The following is an 18209-nucleotide window of genomic DNA, read 5'->3' on the forward strand; positions in this document are numbered from 1 at the left end:
GCCTCTACAAATATAAAATAAGGCATTGGATATTCATGTAAGGTCATGAAATCTGTAATTTATTATATGATAATAATAATAATAATAATAATAGCAACTATTTCAGCTAAGCACCATTTGTTTTGTTTTGTTACCCTCATGTTTTTGCTGTACAGTGCCATTAAAAAAGTATTGGCCCCCTTGCATATTCATCACACTACATACTTTAAGATCATTGAAAATGTAATGTAAGACAAGGAGAACAGGAGGAAACACAAAACACAGTTTAAATTATTGTTCATTTATTGAAGGAGAAAAAGTTTTACAACACATAACGTCACTCATAAAAAAAAGTAATTGCCTCCTGGTTGTGCCACCTTCAGCAGCAACAACTGCAGCCAGGCACTTTCTATTACTGGCGATTAGTCTCTCATGTTGCTGTGGAGGAATTTTGGCCCACTTTTCTTTGCAGAATTGCTATAATTAATATAAGCCACGTTGGAGGGCTTTCGAGCATGAACTGCCTGTTTTAAGGTCCTGCCGCAGCATCTCGATGGTGCTCAAGTCAGGACTTGCTTGTGTGCTTTGGATCGTTGTCTTGCTGCATAAACCAACTGCGCTGGAGCTTCAGATCACGGACTGATCAGTGGGTACTCTCCTGCAGAATTGTGTGGTAGAAAGCAGAATTCATGGTTCTGTCGATTATGGCAATTCATCCAGGCCCTGAAGCAGCAAAGCATCCCCCACTCTATCACACTACCACCACCATGTTTTACTGTTGGTATGCTGTTCTTATGGTGGAATGCTCTATTAGCCTTATGCCAGATGTGATGGGACCCCTGTCTTCCAAAAAGTTTCGTTTTCAACATATTAGTTCTCAGAACATTACTCCAGAAGGCTTGCTCAGGTGTTTTCTGGCAGATGTAAGGCGAGCCTTTAGGGCCAAAGTGTCAAACATAAGGCCTGCAGGCCCGCAAAAGTATTTGAATTTTCTATTAATATTAGCCTGTTTCACAATGTGCTGCACTACAGTCCCCAGCATGCACTGCAACATAATGTGCTCCAACTCTCCCACCCCAACAACAGTCTATGGGACAACAGTTATACCTCAGTTCTACACTGTTCTGCTCAATTCCACACCTGTCATATCATCAAAATGCATTTCAGCTGCAGTTCAACCATCGTCAGCTCAGCAGCTCTAAGTCCTAATGAACTTGTAGCAAGGACGAGATGTCAGGTGTCTAGTTCAAGCAAATAGGTAGGTTTAAAAGACTGAGCTTCTGGGGACATTTAAATGTGTAATATTTCAAGTGTCCATATAATATTTCAAGGTCTGCTGCAAGTGTCTCTATTTTACTGGTGACGTTTTTGCATATTTTGAATAAACAGTGGTCAGTTCAGGTTACAGCACAACATTAATTTAAAATTAAATAATTTTTTTTTTCTCTGGCCCACAGATTTGATGAGATTTTTTAATATGGCCCTTTTACTGGTTGAGTTTGACACCCCTGCTTTAGGGGATACTAGTGTGGGGATGCCTTTAGGTTCCTCTTGGTTAGCCATGGTTTTTGCCTCGCAAATCTCCCATGGATACCACTTTTGGCCAGTCTTTTTCTGATAGTGGAATCATGAATATTGACCTTATCTGAGGTGAGTGCGGTCTGCGTTTCCCTAGATGTTCATCTGATTCACTCGTGACTTCTTGGATGAGTCATCTCTGTGCTGTCGGTGGAATCTCCCTTGAAGATTCACTTCTGTTCCAAGTTTTTTCAGTTTGGAGATAATGGCTCTTACTGTGGTTTGCTGACCTTTTAACCCTTTCCAGACTCATATATTTCAATAGCTTTCTTTTTTAATCTCTTGAGGAATTTCTTGTGCTTGAAAACTATAATTTGATTGAAAAATATAATGAAAAGTATCATTTATGAATCGGTATTGAAGTCAAAGGATTGATACTGTTTTCAGATGATACCAAACTTATCTAGTTGAGTTTATTAGCCTGGTTAATAGCTAAGAGCTAATAGCAAAAATAGATTCTCAATAGTCTCAGCTGCGCTGGCCTAACTACAGTTACAGGTTGGTACAGGTTTCTAATAAAACAGGGTATAGACAACAGAGTTGTCTAACTCAGTGTTGTCAGTGGTGGAATCATCAGCTTCAGCAATGCCATAACTGTTTACTGTCTTTCCTCTGCAGATGCTGAGCTCCAAATCTGTAAGCACCAGGGTCCGACCTGCTGCACCCGCAAAATGGAGGAGAGCTACCATGCTGCTGCACGCAGAGACACCCTGCAGAACATTCTCTCCTACAGCTTCGAGCTCAAGTATCTCATCCTTGGTCATGCATCTGCCTTCCAGGGTAAGGCCTGAGCTTTAAAGAACAGAGCGTAAACATTGCCTTTATTGACTAACACTCAAAAGCAGGGGCCACCAGCTTCTATCAGGTCCTAGTATGGACCTGGTCTTTGTATTGTATTGACGTTTGTGTGGGTTTAAGTCAGTTTCTCATGACCATTTTCCAGACTCTCTTTATCCCTTAGAAATAACAAAGCTGATTTTGTTACTGTGCCTTTAAGACTGATATATAAAAATGAGCTCAGTTCTGATTGGCTGTACTGTATTGTGCCTCATTCAAAAAGCAGTCCAGGCTGAAACACTCCTTATAACTGTAGTCTGAATGGGCGGGGCTAAACTGCTGTAGGCTGAATGGCTAGACATGTGATGTGGTGACATCACAAAAACAGTGAATTCAAAACAGGCTGCTTTGGCAGCTTAGGTTTACATATATAGACTGTGTGGACTGGGACAGGTGCCTTGTTTATAACTTTAACTTTTACATACTACATACAAGAAAATAAACAAATAAACATTAAATCATTACTGTCATATGAAAATGGAAAATTTGCTGTCATGTTCCCTTTTAGTGTGTAAGCATTTCATGATATATGGGCCACAGAAATGGTCCAAAACTATGTGGAATAAAATCTAAAATATGTTTGCATTAACATACAGTACTGTGCGGAAGTCGAGACCACCCTTCATTTGTATAATTTCCACTCGAATGGGCCATTAAGTAAAATTTATTTGATTTCAGCATCATAGAAGAAGTAGAAAACATGTATTTAACAGAAAATCACACAGAAGCCTCAACAAATAATTTTAGTATTTAGTGTGTCCACTTCTTACCTTTATTACAGCTTCCATTCTTTTTGGGATACTTGCTTTCAGAAATCTGCAGGGATATTTTTCCACACCTCTAAAGTTCAGCCTTAGAAGTTCTCCTCTCTCTCAGACTGGAGTTTTTAAACACCTCAGTGTCACTGCTGGACTGCAGCAGCAGATGAGCTATCGTCTCTGACTTTACATCTACAAGGTGGACTGACAAGGTAGGAGTGGCTAATAGAGTGGACAGTGAGTGGACACAGTGTTTAAAAACTCCAGCAGCACTGCTGTGTCTGATCCGCTTGTACCAGCACAACACACACTAACACACTACCACCACGTCAGTGTTACTTCAGTGCTGAGAATGATCCACCACCCAAATAGTACCTGCTCTGTGAGGGTCCATGAGGGTCCTGACCACTGAAGAACAGGGTAAAAGGGTAACAAAGTATGCAGAGAAACAGATGGACTACAGTCTGTAACTGTAGAACTACAAAGTGCACCTATATAGTAAGTGGAGCTGATAAAATGGACAATGAGCGTAGAAACAAGGAGGTGGTCATAATGTTACGCCTGATTGTGTATAAAGGTAATGACATGAAGTTCTCAAGTAAAAGCTCTGAATATCTTCAGGATTTACAACTTTGTCTAGGAATTTTAGAAGCTCACTGTGATTCCAGGAGACTTTTTCTTTCTAGAGCCGTCACTTTCTGTTCTGAGAAACCTGACTGTGGCTTTACGGAGGGCTTAAAGAGTCTTTCTCTGTCTCTCAGGTAACATTTCAGGGCTCTCTATGGAGGCAGTAAGAGTGCAGACTTGGAAACGGATTGAGTTTTCGAATTCAGGATGAGACCTTTTAGAGTTTGAATCAGAACAAGACTCATAAAAAGAGCTAATGGGAGACTTAATTTCACTTTAGGAGGGAAATAGTAAGGGAAAAATGAAAGGCGTAGTGGGAAAGTTCTCTAAAATTGACAGATTCATGAAAAGGCAAATCAGTCTGTAATGAAATGCGAATACACTCTGGCATTTTTAATGGTGCATCCAGATATAATAAAGCGTAACTTCTGAACTCTGTGTGAAACTGCCATCTACATTGTGTGAACATATCATGATGAGGGGGCCGATAGAAATGACTGAAAATTACTTGGAATAAATGCTTGATGCAATTTAAACCCTTTGATAAACAGGAAGCAGCAGCAGATGTTTTGCTATAGCACTTGAGGCTGTTTGCATTTCTCTTCTTATCCCTCATCTCGTGACATCCCTCAAATTCTCAGGGACTCTTCCGCTCCCCCTTAGGTTGTGTTGTCCTGAGAGCATTAGTTGAAGTCCGTGCAAGCAAAGGGGGCTTCTGTTCCCAAAGGACGCATTGCAGTTGCCATCAGACTTGCTGTGGGCTTTTGCTCTTGTTGTTGTAGCAGTGGACAGTGCAGAGTTTGTTCACTTGCAGGATGTGCAGACACACAGGGATCATCAACAACACGTCAGGAAGTGCTTTTTGGACACACATCACAGAGGCTATGTTTGAAACTATGCCCTGTTCACTAAATAGTGCACTCTTTTGGGTGCACTATTTCTACAGTATAGAAAGAAACTATACTCCAGTGCATTATTCTGTGGGTTTATGGATCACTACACGGTGTTACCATGAACTGTTCAGCCAGTGTTGTACACTGCAAAAATTGTAAAAGTAAAAAAAAAAAGTAAAAAGTAAAATTATCTTTAATATAGTCAATAAATCTAATATTTCTCCTGTTGGGATTGTTGTAAGCTTAATTTAAGACTATTTACCTTATTTCTAGATATTTTACTTGTTTTAAGTAATTTATTAAGTGAAATTATCTCACTGTATTGGCAGATAATTTTGCTTGTTTTAAGAAATGTGCTTGCATCTGCCAGTATAGTGAGATCATTTTACTTGATAAAATGACCTAAAACAAGTAAATATTGTCTAGAAATGAGCTGGATAATCTTATAATAAGCGAGCGACCATCTCAAAATGGGAAATATTAGATATATTGACTAGATTTAAGATCATTTCACTTGACAAGAGACCATTTTTTGCAGCATATTACTAATAATCTATAGTAAATGACACTGGGTTTTTGTCTGTACTGCACGTCTGTATCATCTCTAGAGACTTCAGTCGCTTTTGCTGTCTTATAATAATGTATACATGGAATTATGTGTTTGAAACTACAAATAATGCCTTCATATTTCTGCATACATTAGAACGTACTCTAGCCTTAATTTCCTGGCACTTTGTGTTACAAATTGAGACCTTCCTTTAAATGGATAATTCAGTTTTATCATTAAAGGAGTTCTCTGGCCAAAGTAAAAAATATAACCATTGCAATATCAGTTGTAAATTTGCTTACTTGCCTCAGAGAGTGGTGCCACAATAGTCTCTAGATTGAGATTTTCCGGTCTATGAAACTCCCCTGCTGATGAAATATGTTGAACGTGGGAGGAACTTTTGAAAAACTACATATAATTGTTTGCCATAACTGGCCAATGCAGAAGCAATAGTAAACAATACTGCTAGGAAGCCAAACATCACATCTTTATTAGTGGATCAGTGTATAAGTGGATTTCTGTATTGCTGTAAAGGGGGGACAAAGTTGCATAAATCAATCCAGAATCATCAATGGCAAGCAAGAGGAGGCAAAATTGTGAACTCTGTCAAACCAGTGAGGTTGATGGATGCAATGCTGTGCTACAAAATACTACATAACTGTGGTCCCTCAAGCAAACCCTATCACTTGACCCACGCCATTAATTTAATCTCACACTCTTACACTTTACCTGCACCTAGTAATTATTCTATTCCAAGCCCTCAGAAAAAACTTCAGACGCTGTGTTTAGTTGGAAAAAGGATAAAAAGGCCTCTTTATTCAAGCTCAGTACAAGGCATTGCTTGGGCACCGGCAACCAAATGCGAATACAATGTACAAAGTTTCATGTTTTCTACACTTTTCAGAGATGAGGTCATCCCCTCTCTCTCTCTTTTGATGTCATAACCTGTTCTGCCCATCATTAAATCACTTTTTGGACCCAATTAAATTCGACCCATTAAAAAAGGTTCAGTTGTCTTTTTCGTATCTAACTATTGAAGAGGGAAAGCCGCGTCTTTGGTACCCAGCACCTCCCTTGGTGCTTATCAAACACCTGTTTATACAGTTGGCCACTTGTGGCTTAAGGTTGAAAGGGTTCACTTAAAACCCTCTGCTTAGAGTTTTCTGGAAGTTTCTGCGCAGACCAAAGGCACTTATCTGAATGCATGGTACTTACAAAGTTATAGGTGCTTTCCACACAAAATGTTTAATCCTGTGCTATGTATGCCTTCTTGTGGGTAAGAGAATCAATAATGTTCTCTTTAATATTCCATCATAATGTGTCAAATAACTAAGGATTCACAGTGATATCAGAAGTATGTTGGTATCGGCAGATATTTAAGAAAAAGTCTGTATTAGACAGATGTTTAGATTTGACCGATATTTAATTATGCATAATTATGCTCCAGGAGAGCAGAGGTGGGCTGCTGCGCTAAAATATCTGCATTTAATTGCATTTCTATTTTATATTATATCTTTCATATTGAATGCAAGTTTTAGGCCTTAAAGAAGACTGGTGTGTGTGAATCGACATTAATATCTACAGTCAGGCCTTAAATACCATCAGAAAATGCACTGAGCAATGTGCCGTCTTCACATTAGACAGCCTGGTGGAAAATCCAGATACCTAAAAATCTCTGAACGAGTCAGAACCGTCCATGTAAGATCGTTTCATTTGCTTCCCAGACTCTGCGTCTTTTCAAAGAGAGTCAGCAGCACCGTCACACTTTTCCGTGTCCTCTTTCTCTCCTGCCAGCAGAGTGAATATTAAACAAGCTCAGGCGGCGGAAAGGGAAATGTTGAAATTCTCCGAGTATCCTTGGAGATCTGTCCATGCTAGGTTCAATGTATTGCGCTATAATGAGTGCAGATGAATGGGCTCGAAAAGATCATTTGTGTCCCTTTGTGCTTTTCATGGGATTGTAGCTGGTGGCCTGGTCGACGGAGAGCGAGTCCCTGAAGTGCTTTCATTGCTGTGTGGGAGAGGAGTGTAGATTTAGACAGTAATGTGGCTTCACTCTCTCACTGAGTAACGTTAGTCTTTGTGTGGAGAAGTGTACAGTAATCACTAATGAAAGAGGATTAGTGACAGAAACGTTTGGTGCCTGTAAAGTTGGTGTGAAAAGTGTTTTCTTTTTTCTTTCTGCAGATTGTCATGTACACCTCAGTAGCCAAGTCAAAATGATTCTACTTCAAAGCGTGGAATCTCCTCAGCCGCATGCCATTTACTCACACCCCGAGCAGCAAAGCACATCTAACCTCAGCAACCCTACCAGCACTAAAAATACTGCCAGCTACCTATTCGCTCGACCTAAATTAAGTGTTGGACCAGCCGCAGCTTGAGACTGTAGAGGTTTCCTGACACTGATACCCTACAGTCTGAGACTCGCACGTGGCTTGAGCATGCGTAGTGGACACTGCACATGGCCTGGCTTTCATTTCATTTCGTGCCGGCCTGCCATGTCAGAGGTTAACAGCGGTATCTCTGGTTTGCCCTTTGTGACCGTTGTGACCTCACCCCCATGCCGTTGTGGCCAGATAAAGCCAAGACAACTTTGTGTAACATGATCCAAAATGAAATCCCCCAGCTGCGATACCCGATTCCTCTGTGTTTGGGTACGGTTGCTAGGACATGGTTCAGGAATTGTTAGATCACCATTACTAAATAGAAGTACTGTTTTAATTACGAACAATCCAGCCAATAGTTAGCTTTTAAAAACCAGATGTTTTTAAAGGTTTTTTTTTTTTTTTTAGAATTTCTGCAGAATTCTACCGAAATTTACTGAAATAGAGTAAACAGATTCTTTCAGAGTGATTTGATGTGAAATGGTTCATTTTACAAACTCAGATATCTTTTCAGTGATGGTGAGATGAACCAGGGGTCACCATGACTACAACTCAAATATAGCCATTTTATTTACTATCCAAAAGCACCAGTGAACCTACGTGTGTCTTCTGAGTTGTTATGTGTTTAAAAAAAAAAAAGTTTACCTGGGGACAGTTTTTCCTTACAACACCCTGCATGGCATGTCTGACCCCTCCGCCATGAATTTCTACAATAAAATATGCTTTAGGCCAACAGCTTCTTTCAAAACTATCGCAAAACAGTGTACTAGGCATCAGGTAGCGTATATATAACCATTTTATGTAGTAACTTTCTGTAGGACGTTTTCACAGACATTAAACTCTTCAGATGGTTCCTATCACCACCACTGTGAACAATTCTGACTCTTAATTCTCTAAACTTTTCTGGAATAGAGCATTTCACAGCAAACCACTCTGATTGACTTTGTCTACATCGCAAAGATTTAATTATGCAGAAATTTAAAAAAATTAATGGAATTAATGGAAACTGCCTGAAATTTGATCACCACGTCAAAGATGAGGCATCAGTGTGAACGGGCCGGTCTAAACTGCTGTAGGCTAAATGAGTTGGTTTTCATGACATCACAGAAACAGTAAATTCAAAATGGGCTGTTTTTGGAGCATAGCTTTCATATATTGACTGTATGGACTGGTGAGTGAAAGGTACATTTCAAAACTTTAACAGTGTTTACACGTCACTTCAGATACCTTTATTTAAAAAAAGAGAGGGAAATTCAGTTTTCCCAGGTATGGGCCTTTAATTATTGAGTTTTTTTACTGACAGTTTAGTCAGCAATAGATTGTTAATGAGGTATTTATGCATAATTTATTTGTTGAGATGTAAACAAAGTCATGCAGAGTGCTTTGATATGAAATGGTTAGTTAGAGAAACATACAGGCAGTGATAGGAACCAGGACTCACCATTTCTACAACTCAAATATAGCCATTTTATTTACATTCCAAAACCAGCAGTGAACCTACACTTTTCTTCTGAGTTTCTATGTAACAGTACAATATTGGAAATGAGAAATAAATGTAACCACTGAAATCTTAACCACTGAAATTTTGAAAAATTGGTGGAATTCCCCTTTGATTGAGTGTAGGTAGCTTAAATGCATCATTTTGAAAATGCAGCATTTTAAAATTCTCATTAGACAGTTCTTACAGCCAGAAACACACACCTGGGTAAAATATATGTACACATGAAGAGCAGCATCTTGGTGGTGAAGTGTATTTTGGGAACTGTAGTCCAGGCAACATTCAAGGGACACATTCAGTTGGCAATTAAAATGCCTCATGTGCCCAGATTGGACCCCCTGTGGCACTGAATTTGGCATGTAGTTTATTTGGGGGGTTGTGAGTCTCATAGTCTGCTACAGGAGGCCACACACATAATGCTGCTGTAATTATAGGTTGGCTGGAGTGAACCCTAAAACGATTGCTGGCATTTTTTTGGGCCTGACCAATTTATCAGTAGATATTGAGGTCCTGCAAATTTATTGGTATCAATGCAATATCCTACAAAATTCATACTGTTTAACCCCTTAAACCCTAAAGACCTGTACATACTTAAACCCCTAAACCCTAAAGACCTGTACATACTTAAACCCCTAAACCCTAAAGACCTGTACATACTTAAACCCCTAAACCCTGAAGACCTGTACATACTTAAACCCCTAAACCCTAAAGACCTGTACATACTTAAACCCCTAAACCCTGAAGACCTGTACATACTTAAACCCCTAAACCCTAAAGACCTGTACATACTTAAACCCCTAAAACCTAAAGACCTGTACATACTTAAACCCCTAAACCCTGAAGACCTGTACATACTTAAACCCCTAAACCCTAAAGACCTGTACATACTTAAACCCCTAAACCCTGAAGACCTGTACATACTTAAACCCCTAAACCCTGAAGACCTGTACATACTTAAACCCCTAAAACCTAAAGACCTGTACATACTTAAACCCCTAAACCCTGAAGACCTGTACATACTTAAACCCCTAAAGCCTGAAGACCTGTACATACTTAAACCCCTAAACCCTAAAGACCTGTACATACTTAAACCCCTAAAACCTAAAGACCTGTACATACTTAAACCCCTAAACCCTGAAGACCTGTACATACTTAAACCCCTAAACCCTAAAGACCTGTACATACTTAAACCCCTAAAACCTAAAGACCTGTACATACTTAAACCCCTAAACCCTGAAGACCTGTACATACTTAAACCCCTAAAACCTAAAGACCTGTACATACTTAAACCCCTAAAACCTAAAGACCTGTACATGGCCCACACTTTTCCTCACTCTCATATCTACATAACTTACATGTTAGATTCACAGAAGTTATTGAATAATTTGTACTAATAATAAGTCTTAAGGTTTATAACTGAACAATAAATCTACAGGTTCACGTAGTTAAGGCTTTTTTTAGTTGGAGAAAACTGGCAGTTGAGAACTTCCAATCATATCTGATAATTCACAGTTGACACTTTATAGTCATATCAGTTGGTAAAGCATTGTTTAACCGAAACCTCTCAGGTCTGATCAATTTTGGATAAAGGAATAAAGAAATGTTTTCCAATATTATCAGTCATCAGAGTTTTAGGTCCTTAGTAAAACTGTAATATTGGTCAGCCTCTAGTCCAAATAACAGCTGACCACAGTCTCTATAACACACTATTATGTCTTTCAAATCTGCTCCCTCTGTTTATGCATTTGGCCATTTATAGAGGAGAACATTAATTGTATTGATTGGACAATCCCCATGTGTCCACACATCACTCGTACAGAAACAGACAGGAATGCTTTTACTGTCACTTATGTGATGACACTAAAATGAGCATTTAGAAGAGTTCCGACATCTGCTGGTCACATCCGTATCCCTGTCACCAGGATCCTCGCTCATGAAGAAAGCCAGAAAGTCAAACAAGCCCCATCTGGGAGCGGAATAATCCTCAACTTCTCAGTCTCTCCACAGTCAGCACACACAGACGCGGCAGCGAGACGTCTCCCGACTGCTAAAATTGGTCCTATAAGCTACTGTCAAATACCTCCCCTCTGCACTGTAGCCCAAAAAGACACACGGATTAAGGGCTGTCAGCTCTCATTAGGCCGGGGGAAAGGGAGATTAGATGTATAGGAAAGAGATGTGAGCAATGACAGAGAGACTGACATCAGCTGGCATTTCAAACCATCCTCCTAAATGTCAAACAAGATCGCAGCAATTGTGTCTCGTCTCGTATTACAAAGGTTGTGTTAGTGTAAATTTGTTTTAGTAGCCTGCAGTACATGATCTGGATGATTTCAGTTTTCTCAGCAGCTGGAATGCAAACACAGAGCACGACTGGAAACTGAGTAGTGTATGTGCTTGTGGGGGGTGAGAATATAGTACTGGAGGGTCACAGCATTACAGAATATAGTGTATTTAATATATCACCAACATAGTTACATTTACCATATATTGACACAACACAATACGACATATACCAACACATCAGCTAACAGTCAAGCTCATCATGAGATTTGATACAGAAGAGCAAACACGAAACTCAGTAATGTCCTCCTCTCACATGGAAAAACCATATATTTGACAAATGTTTCTTAAAGTAATATCTTAGAATATATGCAAATATTTGAAATTGGCCCTGAAATAAATGTGTGTCACTCAAATGTTTACACGTATGTTAACACAATACAACTTGTAAGGAACTGCACTTTTATATATGCATATGTATATATATATATATATATATATATATATATATATATATATATATAAATGCACACACACACACGCCGATCAGGCATAACATCCAACATTGTCCATTTTATCAGCTCCACTTACTATATAGGTGCACTTTGTAGTTCTACAGTTACAGACTGTAGTCCATCTGCTTCTCTGTATACTTTGTTAGCCCCCTTTAACCCTGTTTTTAAACACTGTGTCCACTCACTGTCCACTCTATTAGACACTCCCACCTTGTCAGTCCACCATGTAGATGTAAAGTCAGAGACGATAGCTCATCTGCTGCTGCACAGTTTGTGTTGGTCATCCTCTAGTCCTTCATCAGTGGTCAGAGGACTAACAAATGCAGAGAAACAAATGGACTACAGTCTGTAATTGTAGAACTACAAAGTGCACCTATATAGTAAGTGGAGCTGATAAAATGGACAATGAACGTAGAAACAAGGAGGTGGTCATAATGATATGCCTGATCGGTGTCGATATATATATATATATATATATATATATAAATTCGGAAGAAAACCTCGTATCTCCAAAGTGATAACTTTACAGGAAAAGGAAACAACTTACTTTACTTTTAATGTAAGTCAATGGAACCAGACATTTTTCCAAGTAATTCTGGGTCATTTCTTTTAGTCTATTCTTCATAAAATCTACTCGCAATGTAAAGGACAACAGATATTTTCATATTATGTCAAAAACTGAAAAAAATGGAGATATGAGGTTTTCTTCCGACAACAGCGATGTGTATATATATATGTGTGTGTGTGTGTGTGTGTATGTATATATATATATGTATATATATATATGATTTTAGATAGCACACATTTTTGCACCAGTGCCATTATATGCAAACATTTTGAACACAGAGAAATATTTTTGAAAACAGAGAACACTTAAATATGGCATTTTTTTCTGCAAATTTTAATGCACAATTTCTATTTGCTGATTTTAACATATTAGAAGAAAAAGATTATGCAATATTATTTTATTATATTGTATTTGATATTCTATTTTGATAAGATAATATAATACAAAATATGGTGCCATAACGTCTGTTTTATTTTTTACATTTTTTTTCAATATGTTTAATTTAGCAATGAACAATAATGAAGTGTCAACAAAAGAAAATCTGCAAAAAATGGAATTTGACCATATTTGAATGGACTTTACAAAAATTCTCTAAAGAATGTTTTTGCCTTCTTCTATAAAGTTGCCATTTTGGAGATTTATTGGATAAATTTATATATGGCTGTGGATATATTACAATGCGTTTGTCATGTTCTTTACAGTAAAATATAAGTACATTTTGTTCCCATGAAGGACTTGACTTTTATTATTTTTCAGAATGCACCAAAATGTCAGTTTGAAAAAGTTTTGTAATAATAATAATAATTATTATTTCTTCAGGTGGTAATGAGAAATAGTGCCGTTTCCTTGACATATTCAAACAGAGCACCACAACACCAAAATTAATAGATATAATTTATGAACTGACACTATAAGGCAAATAAAAAGCATTTGTTTTTTTCAGTTTTCAGCCCAGTATGTACTGAACTTGGTTTAGAGTTTTTTAAAGATGTGTGATAAAAGTCCTTGGCTATTCAGAACAGAGGTAATTTAAAGTCACTAATAATTTGTCTGCGGTACTGACTGTATTCTCTCTGTCTCTCTTTCAGACACCTTCCAATCCCTCCTGTCATTCACACTCAACCACACCCTCTCCCTCTTCGACCTGGCCTACGAGCCCATCGCCCGGGAGTCCCGCCCTTTAGTCTCTGCCCTGTTCTCCGACCTCGCTCTGTATCTCCATGGCGACACTGACATCTCTGTGGAACGATCTGTCCACCGTTTCTACGATGACCTCTTCCCTCTGGTCTACCGTTACCTGGTGAACCCAGGCCTGCGCTCCTCCTCCTCCTGGTCAGCAGAGGGCACAGAGTGTCTCCGGGCCACACGGCCGGATGTGAACCCTTTCGGCCCGCAGCCGCAGGCTCTGGCGCAGGGACTGGGGAGGGCACTAGCAGGTGGACGAGCACTGACCCGGGCGCTAGCAGCTGGAGCGGAGGTCCTGAATGCCACTGAGTCTGCGGGGATGGCGAAGGAGTGCGGGCGGGCGCTGGTACGGATGCAGTACTGCCCGCACTGCAGGGGGCTGACCCTCATCCGGCCCTGTGGGGGACTCTGTCTGAACGTGATGCGTGGCTGCCTGGCTGGACTGGCCGAGCTGCAGGTGCCCTGGAGCCGCTATGTGGGCCTGCTAGAGCGTCTGAGTGGGGTGCTGGCCGGGGGGCACGAGCTGGAGCTTGCCCTGCTGGGGATACGTGAGAGGATTAATGACGCCATCCTGAATGCTCAGCTGCACGGACCACACCTCAGTGCTGTTGTGAGTTATTCTGATGCCTGACTTTTCATAGTAATGGTTCTCACCTCCAATCCTAGGGAACCACCGCTCGAAATAAGCCATATCTCAATGTGAAGGCTGCAGCCGAGGTAGGAGAGACCTTGCTAGTACTGGTATACGAAGGCTTCTCTTCAGTAAGAGTCCTCTTTGAGAAAATGTTATTTGCTGCAGCATTTTGCCCACTCGCAGCTGTTTTTGCCATTTTTCCTTTTTTTTTTGAGCCACATGTGAAGTGTTGCAGGTGACAGATGGTCTGGAAGGATCATTTGAATTCCCCAAAACAGAGGGTGCCTCCTCGGCTGCACGCTTGGATTTTAGACGCATCTACGGTTTCAAGTATTCTCCCAAATATCCCACCTGATCCAGCTTATGAAGGAATGGATAATTACCTGATGAGCTGGATCAGAGTTTCTGGGACAGGGAATACTTTAGGGCAGTGGGTCCCCAGGACTACGTTTGAGAACCATTGTTGTAGGGGCTGTGTTCACATTATAAGCCTTATTGCTTAATTCAGATTTTTGCTCATGTCTGATCTTATGTAATTCATCCATGGAGAGAACAGTTTTTTTTTTTTTTTTCGTGCTGTTTCACATTTTCTGTTGCTTCTGGCTTGCTTGCTTAGCGACTGTCAATCAGCTGTTCTGGCTAACCATTGTTTCAATATGTACAGGAAGAAAGTTCAGTCGCTCGCCCTTTTAAGAAGAGATATAGTATTATTTAGCAAGTGTTGTGCTGCAAATAAAGCAAGCTAAACAAAACGAAAGTTAATAATTTTGATCTACAAATTCATATGAAGCCCTGCTGAAAAAAGACCATTAGAACCATTAGGAGTTTGCATGTTCTGCCTGTGTCTGCGTAGGGTTCCTCCGGGTGCTCCGGTTTCCTCCCACAGTGCAAAGACTTGCAGTCAGGTCAATTGGACATGCTAAATTGCCCCTAGGTGTGAATGTGTGTGTGATTGTGTGTGTGGATGCATATGTCTGTCTGTCTGCCCTGCGATGGACTGGCAACCTGTCCAGGGTGTGTCCTGCTTTCTGCCCGATGGCAGCTGGGATGGGCTCCAGCACCCCACCGTGACCCAGAAGGATAAGTGGTTTAGAAGATGTGTGTGTGGTTACTGTTAGAGACCACTAGTTTCCTGTAGAACACTTTTATATAACCATCACATGCATCTACAGTCAGTCACAGGTCACCTGTAAAACCATTAGGATCCTTTACATTGTGGTTTTAACCCATCAAGAAAAGCCTAAACACATTAGAAACCCACCAAGAACCAATACAACCAATGGTACTCAGAGACTGCAAGTTATACTACGGGCCTGCCTTCTTTTTGATCTCATTGGTCCACACAGAAAATAAAGCCCACTGCTAAAGCCCATTGTCCACTTCGAGGTGTAATTTTTTCGTCTCAAGGTTTCCGGGAACGCAAAAAAATGCTGGTGACATGCTGTATAAATAAAAACATTGGCCTATATTAATGCACAGGAGCGAGATTCTAGTGCATGGCTACGACTTAGTAAGGCATGGGAATGAGATAATTAAGCTGTGGCAACGACTTGGTAAGGGGCTGGAATGAGATTGCCAAGATGTTGCCATGACTTAATAAGGCATGGGAATGAGATCATGCCTTATTGGTCAAGGCTTAATTATCTCACTGCCACACCTTACTACATTTATGGCCAGAGCGACTTACAATTTTATCTTTTTTTTTTTTTTTTTTTGTTTCTCCCTGTTGCTAAGCAACTAGCAATAACTAACTGGCCATCTAAAATTAGCTAAATGTTTTGAAAAACTACCTGAAATCTCAAGCGCTGCAATCATAAGACCCCAGCTGTGCTGGCAAGTTTTATAAAGGCAAAAAGTACTACTATTAACTAGCAAACGTAGTGCTGTTAGCAAAAAGAAGCTAAACTAAAAAAAAGCTACTTTTTGTATGTGTTATAATTTAGATCTGTGAAGGACTGCAGTCACTAATCCTTCCTGGTTTACAGCTGTAGTTGAAGGCCTGCTTTACCTTTGACTGGTCAGCGCAGAAAACCTCTTCGAGTGCCTTGACAGCTCCGTGAGTGCCTTGGGCACAACGCATTCTCTTCCGCTGAAAACAACAGAAAAAAGATGCCTCAACCACAAAAATACATCCAGTGTGAACCCCCATTTAATGACCTAATGGTCAGGAGCGGTCATGGGCTACAGAATTTCAGTCGCTTTAGTTGCTTAATGTACTTGAGATCTGGATTGAGGCAGCATTTGCCTCTGTTTATAAGCATGTGCTTCAGAATTACCTTGACTCGTCTGGGCCGTTATGAGTCAATAGGGACAGTGTTTTGGTCTGCATATTTGGTATACTGGACATCTGTATTCATGCAAGGATCAGTGGGATTGGGCCTGGCTTTGAGCTGACTGGGCCTCCGTGCTGACAGCTGCTTGTGTGTGTGTGTGTGGATTAAGTTTGAGACACATTCTCACAAGCCCGCTTGAAAGGAATGTGGACCTGCCCGTCAGAATGGAGGATATTATTACCTAACCCCCTCACTGTCCCCCGCCTCGCTAAAGGACCCACTTGCACTGGCCAGTCACTTCCCTCCAAGCCTTCACGGATCAAGTGTTGCTCACTCACTGATGCTGCGTAGCTGGGATGACTTTGGGTTCACATGACCCGAGGTGTGTTCTCCGCTGTGCAGGGGTTCACTTTAGCTTTAGTCCAGAATCACGAGTGGTGCTGTCAGATCGTTTGGAGAGAGGAGTGAATCAGTGGAGATTCTCTGTAAAGAGTTGGGAAACCCAGTGGATATGCTGTGTAGGTGGACATGTTATGATCATTTTAAACAGCTGCATCTTACAGGAAATATCTAGAACAGGAGTGTCCAGCTCTGATCCTGGAGGACCAGTTTGGTCAAACATTGCACATGTTGTTCAAGATGAAAGATGAAGTGAATCAGGAAGAATGTTTACAGGTAGAGATGAGGGCAGTGCGGAGTCTATCCTGCTGGTCCTGTGCCTCCGTCTTGCAGTTTGAGTTGTTTGGGTGTTGTCTGCTTGTGCTCAGGCCTCTGTCCTGCATGCAAATTCACCTCTGGACAAAGGCGGCTCCGGCTGGCTGGACAAACCCCTTCCCAAAAAGCAGGGCACTAAGCAAGGGGCCGCAGTGAGGGGGATGATAGAGTTTGGGTAATCCTCGGATAAATAAGACTGCTTGGAGGAATAACCCCCCCCCAACACACACACTCACACTGACACACACACACACACTCACACATATACATACACAAACATACAGAGACACTGCAGTCAAAATTCATACTGTCACTGCCAGTCCCAACCTGTACCTGTTCACATTGCCACTCTTACTGGTCAGTAAAGAACATAATGGGTCATTTCTACATCTGTCATCTTTGCATTCCCTTGAGATTCTCTGACATAACTCTGCAGAGGGTCAGACTGGTCAATATCAAAATATGTGAAGGCCAGTCACTCTTTGTCACACCAAACTACAACATTTTGTCCCCATCACTTTCAAAATCCTAAGTATTTTGACCAACTCAGGTTGTACAGTATTAGTCGCTATTCTGTGTTGGCCATGAAATGATTAATGCCAATGGTCAGACTAGATTAGCCCGTAATAGTGTCCTGCAGTTTAACTGGATTTCCTCAGTAGGGCTTTGTAAGACTTTATCCGGATTATGGTTAAAGGAATATTTCATCATAAAAAACACACAGTTTTCCACTTTCCACAGGTGTAGTCGATCAACCATGACACCGTTGGTGTCCAAAGTTTTAAGCTGGAGCTACAGTGTTGTAAACAAACACAAGAGGTCAGTAATCACCCAAAACCTTGAGGGTGACTATTGATTGCTAGTGTTTGTTATCAACATTACACACCACATCTTTGTGAACGGACTACTTTTGGGCTACATGGAAAATTGTGTAAA

At 40.5% G+C, this 18209-nt stretch overlaps 1 protein-coding gene across 1 annotated transcript in view; it reads left to right on the forward strand.

Moving 5' to 3' along the window:
- The window catches only part of gpc5b (glypican 5b), an 80624-nt gene that overhangs the window by 1912 nt on the left and 60503 nt on the right, over positions 1-18209 (forward strand). The window contains exons 2-3 of the mRNA XM_036587307.1: positions 2176-2337; positions 13556-14262. Of these exons, the coding sequence (XP_036443200.1) occupies positions 2176-2337; positions 13556-14262 (869 nt within the window). The remainder of the gene's footprint in view (positions 1-2175; positions 2338-13555; positions 14263-18209) is intronic.

The sequence above is a fragment of the Colossoma macropomum genome, unplaced genomic scaffold (genome assembly GCF_904425465.1).
Source record: "Colossoma macropomum unplaced genomic scaffold, Colossoma_macropomum, whole genome shotgun sequence".
NCBI classification, from domain to species: domain Eukaryota; kingdom Metazoa; phylum Chordata; class Actinopteri; order Characiformes; family Serrasalmidae; genus Colossoma; species Colossoma macropomum.